Source organism: Pinus tabuliformis, chromosome 5_2 (genome assembly GCF_031772625.1).
Source record: "Pinus tabuliformis cultivar Carrire ecotype Pingquan chromosome 5_2, CPIR1, whole genome shotgun sequence".
NCBI lineage: Eukaryota > Viridiplantae > Streptophyta > Pinopsida > Pinales > Pinaceae > Pinus > Pinus tabuliformis.
The window spans coordinates 369,485,148-369,499,745 of record NC_142306.1 but is presented as its reverse complement, the minus strand read 5'-3'; the positions used below and the strand labels follow the sequence as shown (position 1 = coordinate 369,499,745).

The following is a 14,598-nucleotide window of genomic DNA, read 5'->3' as shown; positions in this document are numbered from 1 at the left end:
GTAAAATTTGTCGAGTGACTTTAAATCATCATTGAAGAAATTAAGTGTTGTTTTTCTGCTGCTATATTTGTTGTATTATTGCCATTATAACTGCTGTAAAAGTAAATTTTCAGATTTGGTATATTGTGCCACAAGGGGCTCCACATCCCTCTGTAGGGGAGATGTTGTCACGTAGCATGAGACAATGTTACACTATTGTGCTGAGAGACGCTGTACAGCCCAATATGGGGGAGATGTTGTCATGTACCATTAGATAATGTTACATTAAGAAATAATTTAAAAAATAAATAAAGAAAGAAAACAAGTGGACTTTAAGTTAAAAATACAAGTTAGCTTTAAGGAAAATATAAATTTATGTTTTTGAATAAGAACTAGAAATAGAAAAGACAGTAAATTTTACCATATATTACTAATAATAATAACAAAGATTTCTCCCCACAGCAAGTGCACAAGCATGAGGAATCTCTTGGTAATTAAGAGATTAGATGGCTAAGGGAGTGGGGATCAATAGATCCACTTGTTGAAATTTCTAAGCCTTACCCATTAGAAATTTTATCTGTATTCTTTTGGTTTATTTCTCCTACTTGTTAATTACGAACAAGTTATTTAAACTTATAAACATTGAAATAAACACAATACAGTCTAAACCATCTACAGATCAACAGCTGAAAGAATAGCAAACACACAAGTGACACCGTTATTTTTGGACAACTTGTCCCTGGAAAATCCCAACTTGGGAAAACTGGTGGAGCAATTCTGAGGGTTATTTATTATGCAGTATATCCTTGAGTACAACTGGGTGCCAAACTGGCTCACCCGACAGAGAAAAATATTCGGCAGTGTTGATTTCGGGTAGCATCGGATGTGCTCTATCCACGAAAATTGGTGGAGAGGCTAAGTCACATGAGATCTCCAATACCCAAAAATGGTTTGGGTAGATTCTAAACAGTTTGGGAGATATTAAAATAATTAATATTTTTAATGGAGTCCCTAAGTCTAAACTTAGGAAAAATAAAATATTAATGTGAATTAATATAAAACTGTGTTAGAAGGGTCCAAAAGTCATGGATCAAGCCAGATATAATATTATCCGTTGATTGAGGACTTAATCTCGGTTGTTGATTTGTCAACGAGAAAAGTATAAGAGGAGGCTTGAGGGTCACTTGGAGAATACACCAAGAGATCAAGATTTCGACTTTCTGGGGCTGGGTTTGCTGAGAAAGTTGAAAGTGATCAGAGTTGGAGCTGAGGGGCAGCGAATACAGAAGCAGAGAGGCAGAGATAGCACTAGGAGGATCAATGCAGTAGCCGGAGAGAGGGACGCAGAAGCAGCCAAGGGTTCACACAGAGGCAGCTAGGAGATGCGCAGTGCCTCAGAGGGCCAGAGGACTGACACAGTGCCTCCAGAGGCTGACGCGGGCAGAGCCAGAGTGATATTGGGCTAACGTTGGGCCAAAGAGAGGCTGACGCAGTCCCTAAAGGCTGGCACTGGGGTTTCGTGGGGCAGATTGGAGCTATGGAGCTGCCGGAGTGTTTATCCGGTGTTTCGGCCAGAATATCTGCTTCCAAGTAGAGAGGTACTACTGCCGAAATTTTTCTCTGATGGGTGAGCCGGATTTGGCACCCAGATTATATTCTGAAACTGCTTAATAAATCAAACCCTCAGATAGTTGCACCGGTTTTCCCGCATTGGGTTTTTCCGAGGACATTAGTCCAAAAACAACGATGTCACTCGTGTGCTTGTTCATGTTTCCTTCAGTTGATGATCTGTAATATGTTGAGCATGCACTTGTATTTATTTCCAGTATTTACATGGTAAATAACTTGTTAATTAATGGAACAAGTCGGTAGGAATACATCAGAAAGTACATGAAGGGTTTCTAATGGGTTAGACTTAGATATTCCAACATGGTATCGAAGCGTCGTTGCAGATCACAAGAGAAATGAGGACATCATCCGAGCAGAGTAGCAGCAGCAGAAAACAATTGTCCCGAGTGACAAAAGTTGTTCCTAGCAAAGTAGCAGCAAGGAAGGGGTGACGCAGCGCCTGCGTCATCAAGATTGAGCCAAGAAGAGGCAGCGCAGAGGCTGAGGAAGGCAAAAACAGGCTCACGTAGAGCCACGCAGAGGCCAAGAGGGGTGACACAGTTGGTTGAGGAAGTTGATTTGCTGGTGTCGGGATTGCGCAGAGCCTAGGAGCTCTAACCTTCAGTTTGTTGGGGTTTAGGAGGTTATGGGTAAGTTGCAGAGTGGAGATGGTGGGGTATTGTAGTCAGAACAGTATCTATCAGGGCAAGGCCAAGGACGAGGGTGTTTGCTAAAATTGGAAACTAGGGCCAAACTCCATGTGGGTCATCTTATTTATGGCAGCTGATATTTTTCTTGGATACCTCTCATCGAGAGTTGTAGGATTGATCTAAAGATCATCCGATTCCGATAAGTATTCATGGAGTTATGAATTTATTTGCGTTATAAGACAATTCGTCAAGGTCGGCCAGCAACCAAATAAACCCCACATGTGCTCAACGTTTTAGTATAAATAGAGATGGCCTTCAAGTCATTTCAACACACTTGGGATCTCTTCCTCTCTCTACTTGTCTTTGGGTTTTAGTAGGAGGATAGATCCTAAGGAATAACATTGCCCTGATCCAGAGGGCAGAAAGCCGGAACTGCCAGAAAAGTCGGAAAAACCGGAACTGCAGGAAAAGCAGGAAAAGTCGGAATTGTTGGAAACGCCGGAACTACCGAAAAAGCCGGAAAAGCTGGAACTGCTAGAAAAGTCGGAAATGCCCGTAAAGTCGGAACTGCCAGAAAAGCCAAAAAGTCAAAACTGCCATAAAAGCCGGAAAAGACAAAACAACCGAAAAAGCCGGAACTGCCAAAAAAGCTGGAAAAACCATAAATGCCAGAAAAGCCGGAACTGCCAGAACTGCCAGAAAAGCCGGAAAAGCTAGAACTACCGAAAAAGCCGGAAAATCTGGAAATGCCAAAAAAGCCGGAACTGCCAGAAAGGCCGGAAAAGCTAGAAAAGCCGGAAATGCCGGAATTGCGGGAAAAGCCAGAACTATCGGGACTGCCAGAACTGTCGGGAACAATAGGAACTGCCAGAACTGCCAAAACAGCTGGAGCATCTGTCTCCGAAGGAGAGCAACATGCAAGGGACAGCTAACTAACATTGGGACAGTTGTATTGTACTTAGCAACAAATACACCAAGCATGCAATGTTAAAGCTAGCATGCAAGGGACAACTAGCATGCAACAACAAGCATGCTAAGGACAACAAGCAAGCAAGGGACAACAAGCAAGCAAGGTGCAGCCAACACATAGGTCAGGATGGCAACATGGTGCAGCAATGCCACATAATGCAGTACAGTGATGGGTACAGTCATGATTAATGAAGCGTGATGAGATGCAACATAGTGATGATGGGTTTGGCCTAGTTCAGATTCCTGAAATTCGACCCTCAAGGAACCAGTCCTTCTACTCAAGCTTGCAAACTCGGCCTGTCTGAATGATGTTGGGAAAGCTCTCCAAAACTTCCCCAAATCACCGAGATGTGATCCCTTATGAATTTCCTCCCTTCCCTGATGTGATCCCGGTGTTGTGGCTCTCTCCCTCAATGCCCACGTGATGCCCAGTTTGGCCCTCTGCGCAGTCCTCCAAGGCTGAGTTTCGAACTGCCCAATTGCTACACCCACCTGCTCCAAAACTCCTCCCCAAGGTTGGCCTCCTGATATGCTTCAACTCTCCAAGTTTCTTTGGCAAGTGCTGGCCCAATGAAGCTCTGATCACAACTGCGTGTTCCCTTCTCTGTTGGCCCAGAAATACGCACTATTGGTTTGTGGGCTGAGTGTGTTGGCTATGAATCTTCCCTGGTGCTCTGAAAATGCCTTCCTAGGGTGGCACTCGTAGTCCCCCGAAGGTAAGGTTGAATCTCCCGCTTGAGAGATTCGTGGCTAAACAGCCAGTTGACTCAGCTAAGCAGCTCGAGCAAATAGTCAAGTGATTTCGATGTGCAAGTATGAATGAATCCCCAAGTGAGGAGCTCTTCCTCCTTATAACTTCATGGGCCTCCCTTTTCCTCATGTGGGCCCCTCCACCAGCCATACGATTTCCCCTCCAAGGCAATTCGAATTGCCCAATGCATTTTCCCACGTGGGTGGCCCCCACCTTCCACTAGCAAATTAATCCAACCTTCATTTCTCCTAAGTCCCTAAGTCAAAATTGCTTGGGTCCTTTACTTAACAAAATTTTGTACAAAATTGGGGAGAGACCAAAACCTGTTACAAATTTATTTGGGAAGGGACATGACAATTCAGTAGCAGGATGGATCAGTGACAGTTGATGTAGTCATATGCCGGAGTGACAGTTGCAAAGACTAGTAGCAGTCAGATGTTGGGGAGCGCAGTGCAGAGTTGGCAGCAGTGCAGAGTCAACAGCAACACAGATTCTTCAGTGACAGTGCAAATACCAGCAGCATTCAGAGACTCGGGTGACGGATGCATTATACTGATCACAGTGGATTCAATATTTAAGATGTTTGTCAGTTGCAGCAACAACAGATGAGAGGGAGTTGTAGTGCAGATGCAGTGTTGGCAGCAGTATGGCAGAGTCAGCAACAACACAGATGCAACAAATATCAGAGTTGTGCAGTGGTTGGTGGGCAACAGTAGCCAGACATTAGCATCATGGCAGGAGATGATGCAGAGACAGGATGTGCAGTAGAGCACTAGAACACATTCCTTGCTAATTAGGAGTGTTAGTTTTTGTAGCATCAGATGTGTTCTAGCCTTGAAATTTTGTGGAGAGGCTAGAATACACGAGATCTCCAAAACCCATAAATTGTTTCTGGAAATTCCTCATAGAAATGACTTAATTAGATTATTAACCTATTTTTTTTAATGTTTCCTAAGTCTAAACTTAGGAAAACTGGTTAATTAATCAGAATTAATTGAGTCAAGGCGTGAATGATCTAGAAACTCACACAAATCGACTCCAAGATGATCCTAGCCATTGATTATGTTTTAATCTTGGTCTTTGGTGCTCCAACAAAGGATTATAAGAGGAGGTCGATGTGGTGATGGAGAAGACACGCGAGAGATTCGATTTCATGAGCAGATCGATTTCCAAAGTAGCAGTAGTTAGTTGTCGTAGAGAGAGACAATGAGATCGAAGCAGTGTGAGGGGCAAGGACAGTGATCTGGAAGAAAGATTTTAGATATCCGGAGAGGCAGGAGCAAGAGAGCCAAGTTATCCCAAAGAGGCAGCACTGAGGGAGAGTGCAGTTGCTTCAGCCAGGCAGTTCGATTTCGAGGGAAGAAAAATTGTTCTAAGTTCCAAAGGTCGGGAAGAAAGCCCAGAGGGTCAGAGAGACAATTTCCTCAGCATCCAAAGACAGAACGACTTTATCAAAGCCCAGTCTGAGGCAAGTCGTTCAGCCAGCTACACAGAGCAACACAGAGGCTAACGCGGAGCTCCAAGAGGTCGAGTTTTGGTAGGGAAAGTCAAGCCAGAGATTTCTTGTGGGAGAAGTGTAATTCCCTTCAGTATTTTGCCCATATTTTCTTGTTGTTTGGATTGCTCGTTGGGCTTCCATAGATGTGCTCAGATTTCATTACTGCATAATAAAATAAAACCCTCACTGTTGCACCGGTTTTCCCAAGTTGGGTTTTTCCAGGGACATTTGTCTAAAAGTAATTGTGTTATTTTATGTGTGTGTGCTATCATTTCTTCTAGCGTTTATTCTTCGGTAGTTTGATTTGTGTAGGTTGCAGTGTGATTTATTCAGTGTTTGTTATAGCAAACAAAAAATAAATTGTTAAATTAAATTAACAATTAGGAGAATAATTTCCAAGTTGCTGCAATAGGATTTCGGTTCTTGGAATTTTCACAGTCGTCTTTAAAGCAAATTGGACACCCTTGGAAGGCTATAAATACAAGTGACCTCAACCTCATTTGGACATCATCATGATACATTCTTCTATCCTCTCCCTTGGTTTGGTTTGCGCAGATCTGAGGTGTTGATTTGGGGTAGCATCAAATGTGCTCTAGCCACAAAATTTGGTGGAGAGGTTGGGGCACATGAGATCTCCAATACACAGAAAGGGTTTGGGAAAATTATAAACAGTTCAGGAGATATTAAAATAATTAATATTTTTAATGGAGTCCATAAGTCTAAACTTAGGGAAAATAAAATATTAATGTGTATTAATATGAAACTATGTTAGAATGGTCCAAAAGACATGGATCAAGCAAGATCTAATCTTAGCCATTGATTAGGGACTTAATCTCGGCCGTTGATTTGTTACGAGAAAAGTATAAGAGGACGCTTGAGGGTCACCTGGAGGACACACTGAGGGAGACCAGTCAGTTCCTGGAGCGGGGTTTTCTGATAAATTGAACCAGTGGTCTGCAGAGTAGTCAAGAGGAAGCAAGTACAGAATAGAGAGACGGGAGATCAGTGCAGAGGCAGAAGAGGCAGACGTAGGGCCAGAGGAAGCCACGTAGAGGCAGCAGAGATTGCGCAGAGCTAGCAGGGCCTGTGTCATCCACGCAGAGGCTGCAGGAGTGACGCAGAAGGCCAAACAGGCTGCACAAAGCCTCAGTAGGCTGACACATAGGGTTTCAGGTTGACACAGAGGTCAGTAGGGCCTACGCTGGGTTCAGAAGAAGTGCTGGAAAATTTGTCTATCTGTGGGTAAGCTAGTTTGGCACCCTGTTGTACTAGAAAATTTGTTGAATAATAAAATCCTCCCTTGTTGCACCGGTTTTCCCACATTGGGTTTTTCTGGGGACATTAGTCCAAAATAACTGTGTCAATGTGTGCATATGTTTGTTTCTGCATTACAATGTGATATCTGCAGCAGAATTTATTTTAATGTTTGTTGAAGTAATTTCATGAATAACTTATGATGAAATAAGTAGGAAAAGTAAATCAGTTGTTGTTTTGATAGAATTTTCACATGGTATCAATGCAAGTAATCAGATACAGAAAGGGAAAATCAATTATGGGTCGAGACCACGATGCAGAGGCATCCACCTCAGCGGACTCACGCAGATTTTCAGAAGATTGCACAAGAGAAAGAGATCTCGATTTCTCTATGTTGGCTTCCAGGTTGGAAGAAGAAGTGGCGTGCATGACTAGTGTTGCATCATCAGAAGTATGGTATATAGATAGTGGAGCCTCGTGGCATATGACAGGAATTAGGGAGTGTTTCTCAGAATATCGAGAAGAGAAGATGAACTTTTAGATCACCATGGGGAACAAGGCAAAGTGTACTTCAGTAGGAAAGGGTACCATAGTTTTTCAGACAGAATTGGGAGAGCGTTTCCGTGCCACAAATGTGATGCATGTACTAGGATTAGGGATGAACTTACTTTCCGTGTCACAACTATAAGGCAAGGGCTATGACGTCTACTTCATCAAGGAAAAGGTAGTCAAACACCCGAGCTGGAAAAAGAAAGTGCAGATCGGGATCAAAAGTAATTGGTGGTATAGATTACAACTAGAATCTCGAATGGCACTAATAAGCAGTCATGGGGACAAGGACTTGAATGAACTATGGCACAGAGGGATGGGTCACTTGCAACATGGAGCTTTGAGAATTCTCAGGAGCACTGTAACAGGAGTTTCGGATCTGAGTACGGAACGAGATGATGTATGCAGGGGATGCGCTCTAGGAAAGTATGACAAGGCGACATTTCCTAGGAGCAAACACAGGGCCAAGAGTGTACTAGGATTGATACACTCAGATATCTGCGGGCCTATGTCTGTCAAAGCTCTCAGCGGTGCCAAGTATTTCCTTACATTCATTGATGACCACTCGAGGAAAACTTGAATTTATTTTCTGAAAACCAAGGATGAAGTTTTCTGTCAATTCAAGAAGTTCAAGGCTCTAGTGGAGAATCTGACTGGTAAGAGAATAAAATTCTTGCGCTCGGATAATGGTGGAGAGTATGTCGATAAGGACTTCACTGATTATTGCACTAAGGAGGGCATCAGAAGAGAGTGGACAACTCCCTACAATCCGGAGCAGAATGGGGTGACAGAAAGGAAAAACAGGACTATTATAGAAGCAGTTAGGGCCATGTTGTATGATCAGGATATGCCAAAATTTCTGTGGGCAAAAGCATGCAACACAGCTGTCTACGTTCAGAACAGGGCTCCTCATTAGGCATTGGGCAAGATTAGTCTAGAGAAAGTCTTCACTGGGAAGACGTCTGAAGTCAGTCATTTCAAGATATTTGGGAGTTTAGCATATTGCCGCACACCCGAAGAAAAGAGGAAGAAGCTGGATTAGACTGCAGAAAAGGGGTATTTGGTGGGATATAGCGAGAACACTAGGATGACCTCCATTGATCTATCTTCCAGGGAGCAGGAATATATCTTCCAGGGAGTAGGAAGGTGGTAGTATGACGAGATGTAAAGTTCATGGAGGACAGAGCTTTCAGAAGATCTCGCGAAATGCCTTCCAAGGAGCAGTCGAAAGAGGATCCGTTGGTTATGCCTCTTCAACCAACGGAAGTGAAGAATTCTTCCTCAGGTTAGGAAGACTCTCAGGATGAGGAGGAGGAGCGAACAGAAGCACCTGCTGGCAGAGGAAGAACCAGCAGGGAATTTCGCCAGATTCTGTGGGATGCAAAGAACTTCATCAGAGAGCCAAGGCACAGTAAGAGGGAGCGAAACAACCAAACAGGTATCAGGCGTTAGTAGCTCAGGATGGGGAGCCTGCCAGTTTCAAGGAGGCAGCTCAGCATCAGGTTTGGCTAGATGCAATGGTGGAGGAGTATAACTCCATAATGGTGAACGATGTCTGGGAGGTGGTGTCAAGGCCTCAAGACAAATCTGTGGTAGGTTCAAGATGGATCTACAAGATCAAATATGCTGTGGACGGCAGTGTTGAAAAATACAAGGCCAGGTTTGTGGCTAAGGGGTATGCTCAAAAGGAAGGGATTGACTATGAGGAAACCTTCGCCCCGGTAGCCAGGTATACATCTATTAGGACCGTGATATCTCTTGCAGCCTAGATGGGATGGGAGATCCATCAGATGGATGTCAAGACGGCATTTCTAAACGGGGTAATAGAAGAAGAGGTATACATTGAACAACCAGAGGGCTTTGAAACTCATGAGAAGAAGTCTCATGTATGCAGACTGAAGAAAGCCTTGTATGGGCTGAAGCAGGCACAGAGAGCGTGGTATGGTCAAATAGATGGCTACTTGCAGAAGATTGGGTTTGTCAAGAGTGACACGGATCAGAATCTCTACTATCTGGTCGTAGAGAACAAGCCACTTATCTTAGTATTATATGTGGATGATCTCTTCCTGACAGGATCATCCAGACTCATTGAGGACTGCAAGAAGAATCTAGCCACAGTTCGATATGAAGGATATGAGACGAATGCACTACTTCCTAGGAATGGAAGTTTGGCAGCAGAAAGGAGAAATCTTCCTTGGGCAAGGGAGGTATGCTACAGAAATCCTGAAAAGGTTCGAGATGGGAGACTGTAGACCTATGGCTACACCAATGATCACCAATTGGAAGAAGACTGATGCATCAGAAGACAAGGATGTCGATCCCACCCTATACCGACAGATCATAGGGTCCCTGATGTATCTGGTCAATACCAGGCCAGATATTTACTACGCTGTCAACACCCTCAGTCAGTTCATGGTGGAACCAAAGAGGGCACACTGGGCAACAGCCAAACACATTCTCAGGTATTTACAGGGAACAATTGATTATGGGCTCTTATACATCAAGGGAAAGGGTATCAAGTTGAGTGGTTTTACTGATGCGGATTGGGCAGGAAGTTTAGTGGATCAGAAAAGTACCTCTGGGTATTGTTTCAACATTGGATCAGGAATGACCTCCTAGTGCAGTAGGAAACAAAAGTTTGTGGCTCTGAGCTCGTCTGAGGCCAAATATATGGCCTTAAGCACAGCTTCGTGTGAGGCCATATGGCTTAGAAAATTGTTGGTAAACCAATTCGGAAGAAATATGGAGGCGACTAGGATCATGTGTGATAATCAGAGTTGCATCAAACTCTCTGAGAATCCAATATTCCATGATAGGTCAAAGCATATTGATATCCGATGTCACTTTGTCAGAGACTATGTCCAACGAGGAGTTGTATAGTTGAGCTACACTCCTACAGGAGAACAAGTGGCAGATATCCTCACCAAGGCCCATGGAAAGTCAAAATTTGACTACTTCAGGGAAAAGATGGGGATGGTAAAGAACCCCTTTCAGAAGTAATGTGTTAGCAGCACGAATGAAGAGGGAGTTGCAGTGCAGATGTAGTGTTGGGAGAAAGGACCAGCATCAGCACAGATGCAGAGGGAGTTGCAGTGCGAATGCAATGTTGGGAGAAAGGACCAGCAGCAGCACGGATGCAGAGGGAGTTGTCGTATAGATGCAGCAGTGGCAGTAGCAGAGTCATGGGTAGTAGTACAAGATGCAACAGTGCAGAGGATGTTGGGCAAGGAGGCTTAACATCAGCACAGGGACCGATGCCGGATGATCAGGGTAACACTCAGTGAGGAGTATTACTAGAGCACAGTCCTCACTAAGAGGGAGTGTTGATTTGGGGTAGCATCGGATGTGCTCTAGCCACGAAATTTGGTGGAGAGGTTGGGGCACATGAGATCTTCAATACCCAGAAAGGGTTTGAGCAGATTCTAAACAGTTCATGAGATATTAAAATAATTAATATTTTTAATGGAGTCCCTAAGTCTAAACTTAGGGAAAATAAAATATTAATGTGTATTAATATGAAATTGTGTTAGAATGGTCCAAAAGACATGGATCAATCCAGATATAATCTTAGCCGTTGATTAGGGACTTAATCTCGGTCGTTGATTTGTCAACAAGAAAAGTATAAGAGGAGGCTTGAGGGTCACTTGGAGGACACAGTGAGGGAGACCAGTCAGTTCAATCTCTGGAGCGGGGTTTGTGAGAAATTGACCAAGTGGTCTAGAGAGCAGTCAGGAGGCAGCAAGTACGGAGACGCAGGGCCAGAGGAAGCCACGCCGAAGCAGACGCAGGGCCAGAGGAAGCCACGCAGAGGCAGCAGAGACTGCGTAGAGCCAACAAGGCCTGTGTCATCCACGCAGACGCTGCAGGAGTGACGCAGAAGGCCAAAGAGGTTGCGCAGAGCCTCAGTAGGCTGACGCAAAGGGTTTCAGGCTGACGCAGAGGTCAGTAGGACCTACGCAAGGTTCAGAAGAAGTGCTGGAAAATTTGACTATCTGTGGGTAAGCCAGTTTGGCACCCTGTTGTACTAGAAAATTTGCTAAATAATAAAATCCTCCCTTGCTGCACCGGTTTTCCCACATTGGGTTTTTCCGGGGACATTAGTCCAAAATAACTATGTCAATGTGTGCATATGTTTGTTTCTGTATTATAGTGTGATATCTGCAGCAGTATTTATTTTAATGTTTGTTGAAGTAATTTCATGAATAACTTATGATGAAATAAGTAGGAAAAGTAAATCAGTTGCTCCAGTGATAGAATTGTCCAAAAATAATTGTGTTATTTTATGTGTGTGTGCTATCATTTCTTCTAGCGTTTATTCTTCTGCAGTCTGATTTGTGTAGGTTGCAGTGTGATTTATTCAGTATTTGTTGTAACAAACAATAAATAAATTGTTAAATTAAATTAACAATAAGGAGAATAATTTCCAAGTTGTTGCAATAGGATTTCGGTTCTCGGAATTTTCACAGTTGTCTCTAAAGCAAATTGGACACCCTTGGAAGGCTATAAATACAAGTGACCTCAACCTCATTTGGACATCATCATGATACATTCTTCTATCCTCTCCCTTGGTTTGGTTCGCGCAGGTTTGATGCAAGTTCATGGAAATTGGTTGGTACAAGTCCGAGATTACAGGGTCCGAAACTCGCGCATGTTTCTAGGGTTTTGGGTCACAATCGCAAGCTTGTCAAAGGCAATTTTCGACTGTAGCCGTAGACTTGCAGGCTCAAGGTAGCGACTAGAAGCTCTCAGTCACATGCATGTTTCTTCCTCCATGCGACTAGAATCTAATGTTTGGTTTTTTAGTTGCCGAAGTTTTTGCCAGTTGACCGCACACAGTGACAGTTGATTACAGGCTCCTGAATCAGGGTTTTTGATTATTGGCATGGTTGGGTTCATCTCATGGATATTGTTTAGTTGATTTTTTCTAGATAGGTTTATGGTTAAAGATATGGATCATTGTACTCTCTCTTTGTTGAATAATTCAATGACAATTTAATAAGAAAAATCATTTGAAAGGGTTTTCCCCATAGTGGGTTTTGCCCTGGTCTTTGACCAATCCTGGTGTCTCTATGTGTGAATGTTTTTCTTCTATTGTTCCTTTATGTTCTGTTGCATTGATGATGATATTGTTCTTTCTACATAGTTGCATATGTTGTTGAATAATGATGTAAATATGAATATTGATATGATGCCATGGGGTGAATTTAAATATGGAAATAATAAAATGCAATTATCAAAGCAAAGAACAATATAGCCCTAAGAAAAATTAACCATAACCAATTGTGGTCCCTTTTTATAATGTGGGTCAACCACTTACAATGCTTACGGGCTTTATTTATTAAACTAACTAATCATGACCCTTACGAGGCCCCTTGGGCTTATTACATTAATAAAGGGGTTAGAGTAGGACCCTAACATTATCCAACATCAAAATGGGTAGAGGCGTCTCACTCAATAGAGTTTGATCTTGATTATGATGTTGATGACTTCGGGTGGATTGATTTGGATCTAGATAAACTAGTAGCAGTAGGCGTAGCAACAAGCATGACATAGGCAAGCACTAGTCATGCAATTCACTTTTATACTAGTACTACTACTACAATTGCAGATGTCCTTGAGGAGTTCAACAAGGTTGAAGACTCTGAACCAGAGGATGACCTTATAGCTCATGCTAAGGATCCCATTTCTAGCAGTGGTGATGAGATTGATATTTAATCATGTTTATGGGTGATTTGCATTAGACTAATAGCTTGCAGCATGTTTTTTGGACTCCATAGGCCATTTAGAGCATCATTGATTATGTATTTTGTTTTTTATATGTATTATACTTTGTGCTATTTTAATGTATTCACCCTTACATGGATGTCATTTAGACCATCATTGATTACGTATTTTGTTTTTGATATGGATTACACTTTGTGCCATTTTGATATATTCACCCTTACATAATATATGCATGAGTAAACTTTGTAATTTTGTCTCCAATAGTTTGGAATCTTTAAAATGTATTTTTTTCATTAATATATATATATATATATATATATAGGTTTGGAATCTTTAAAATATATTTTTTCATTAAAATTTAAGCATTATATATATAGTAGTTGTCTTTAGTGCAACTTTTTGGACTTTCCGGTGCCGGAATCCGGTGGGAAAATTTGACCTGCAATCTTGATTTGTGTTATTTAAACTGGGTTTTTGACTGTATATATGGATTCAACACTTTGAAAAACCCCTAGGGCACTTCGATTACGTAAAGGTTACCCATCAAGCTTGTGATTCAGTAAATTCCGACAGGATTTTAAACAAATTAGACCGGAAAAACTTGCAAAAAGTCACACTAAAGACAACTCATATGTATATATATAAACCCAGTCATTTAATTCAAACCAGTCTGAGCCATGGCCCAGTCTGAGTTGACCGTCAGCCGATGCCACATCCGTCTAAGTTTTAGAACATTGATCTGAAATAACCTGAATAATATACATGAAGCATCCAAACATGGAAACTTTCGCCTACAGGGCATTGGTTCACTGGTTAGGTTGATAAAGTGTTAATCCATCCACCAAGATTCCATTTTCACTGTGGTTTGTCCTGACCAAACGGCATGAATTTAGAAAGGGATGAGGCAGGGTGCAAGGTCACAAGTAATTTGGCAAAATATCTACCCCTCACACGTAATCCAAGCAAGTCAAATCTTAACAGTGCTGCCCCTCTAGACATGTTTCTCCTATAACTTGAAAAAATAAACATCGAAACTTTTGATAAGCAAGAGAGGAAAATGAAACATACCACCAACACCTTTCCTTGTAAAAACTGATATTTCTAGGCATGTTTCTCCTAGCACTTGAAAATATAAACATCAAAACTTTTGATAAGAAAGAGAGGAAAATGAAACATACCACCAACAACTTCCCTTGCAAAAACAGATATTACAGAGCTTGCAGGGGACTTGTAATCGAGAGGTACACTAAATCTATGATCACGAAGACTCAATTCTGGCACGGAGTACCAGCTTCCCACCGTATGGTCCTTAGAACTTCTTTCATCGTTCTCCATAGATGTTGTTCTGTCACACGCCATCCAAAATTAAATGAATACGAAGTTAGTCAAATTTTGTATACTAAGTTCCTCGGCATTGCAGTTACCCGGGCTCAGCATTCATTCAAACCATATACTGTTAAAGGTGATATGTGAAACACCAGACAGCAATTTCTCCTCGCATTCCAACATTAAATGAAGAATAAGAAGTGAATGAAATTGTATATTAACTTCCTCACATTGGAATCACCCGGACTCAATATTCATTCAACAATCACAGATAAATGTGATGTGAGATC

At 42.3% G+C, this 14,598-nt stretch overlaps 1 protein-coding gene across 1 annotated transcript in view; it reads right to left on the bottom strand.

Moving 5' to 3' along the window:
• LOC149158990 (uncharacterized) overlaps positions 1-14,327 on the bottom strand; it is a 166,977-nt gene extending 152,650 nt beyond the window's left edge. The window contains exon 1 of the mRNA XM_089434146.1: positions 14,161-14,327. Coding sequence (XP_089290272.1) covers positions 14,161-14,317 — 157 coding nt within the window. The 5' untranslated portion in view covers positions 14,318-14,327. The remainder of the gene's footprint in view (positions 1-14,160) is intronic.
• Between the last annotated feature and the right edge of the window lie 271 nt (positions 14,328-14,598).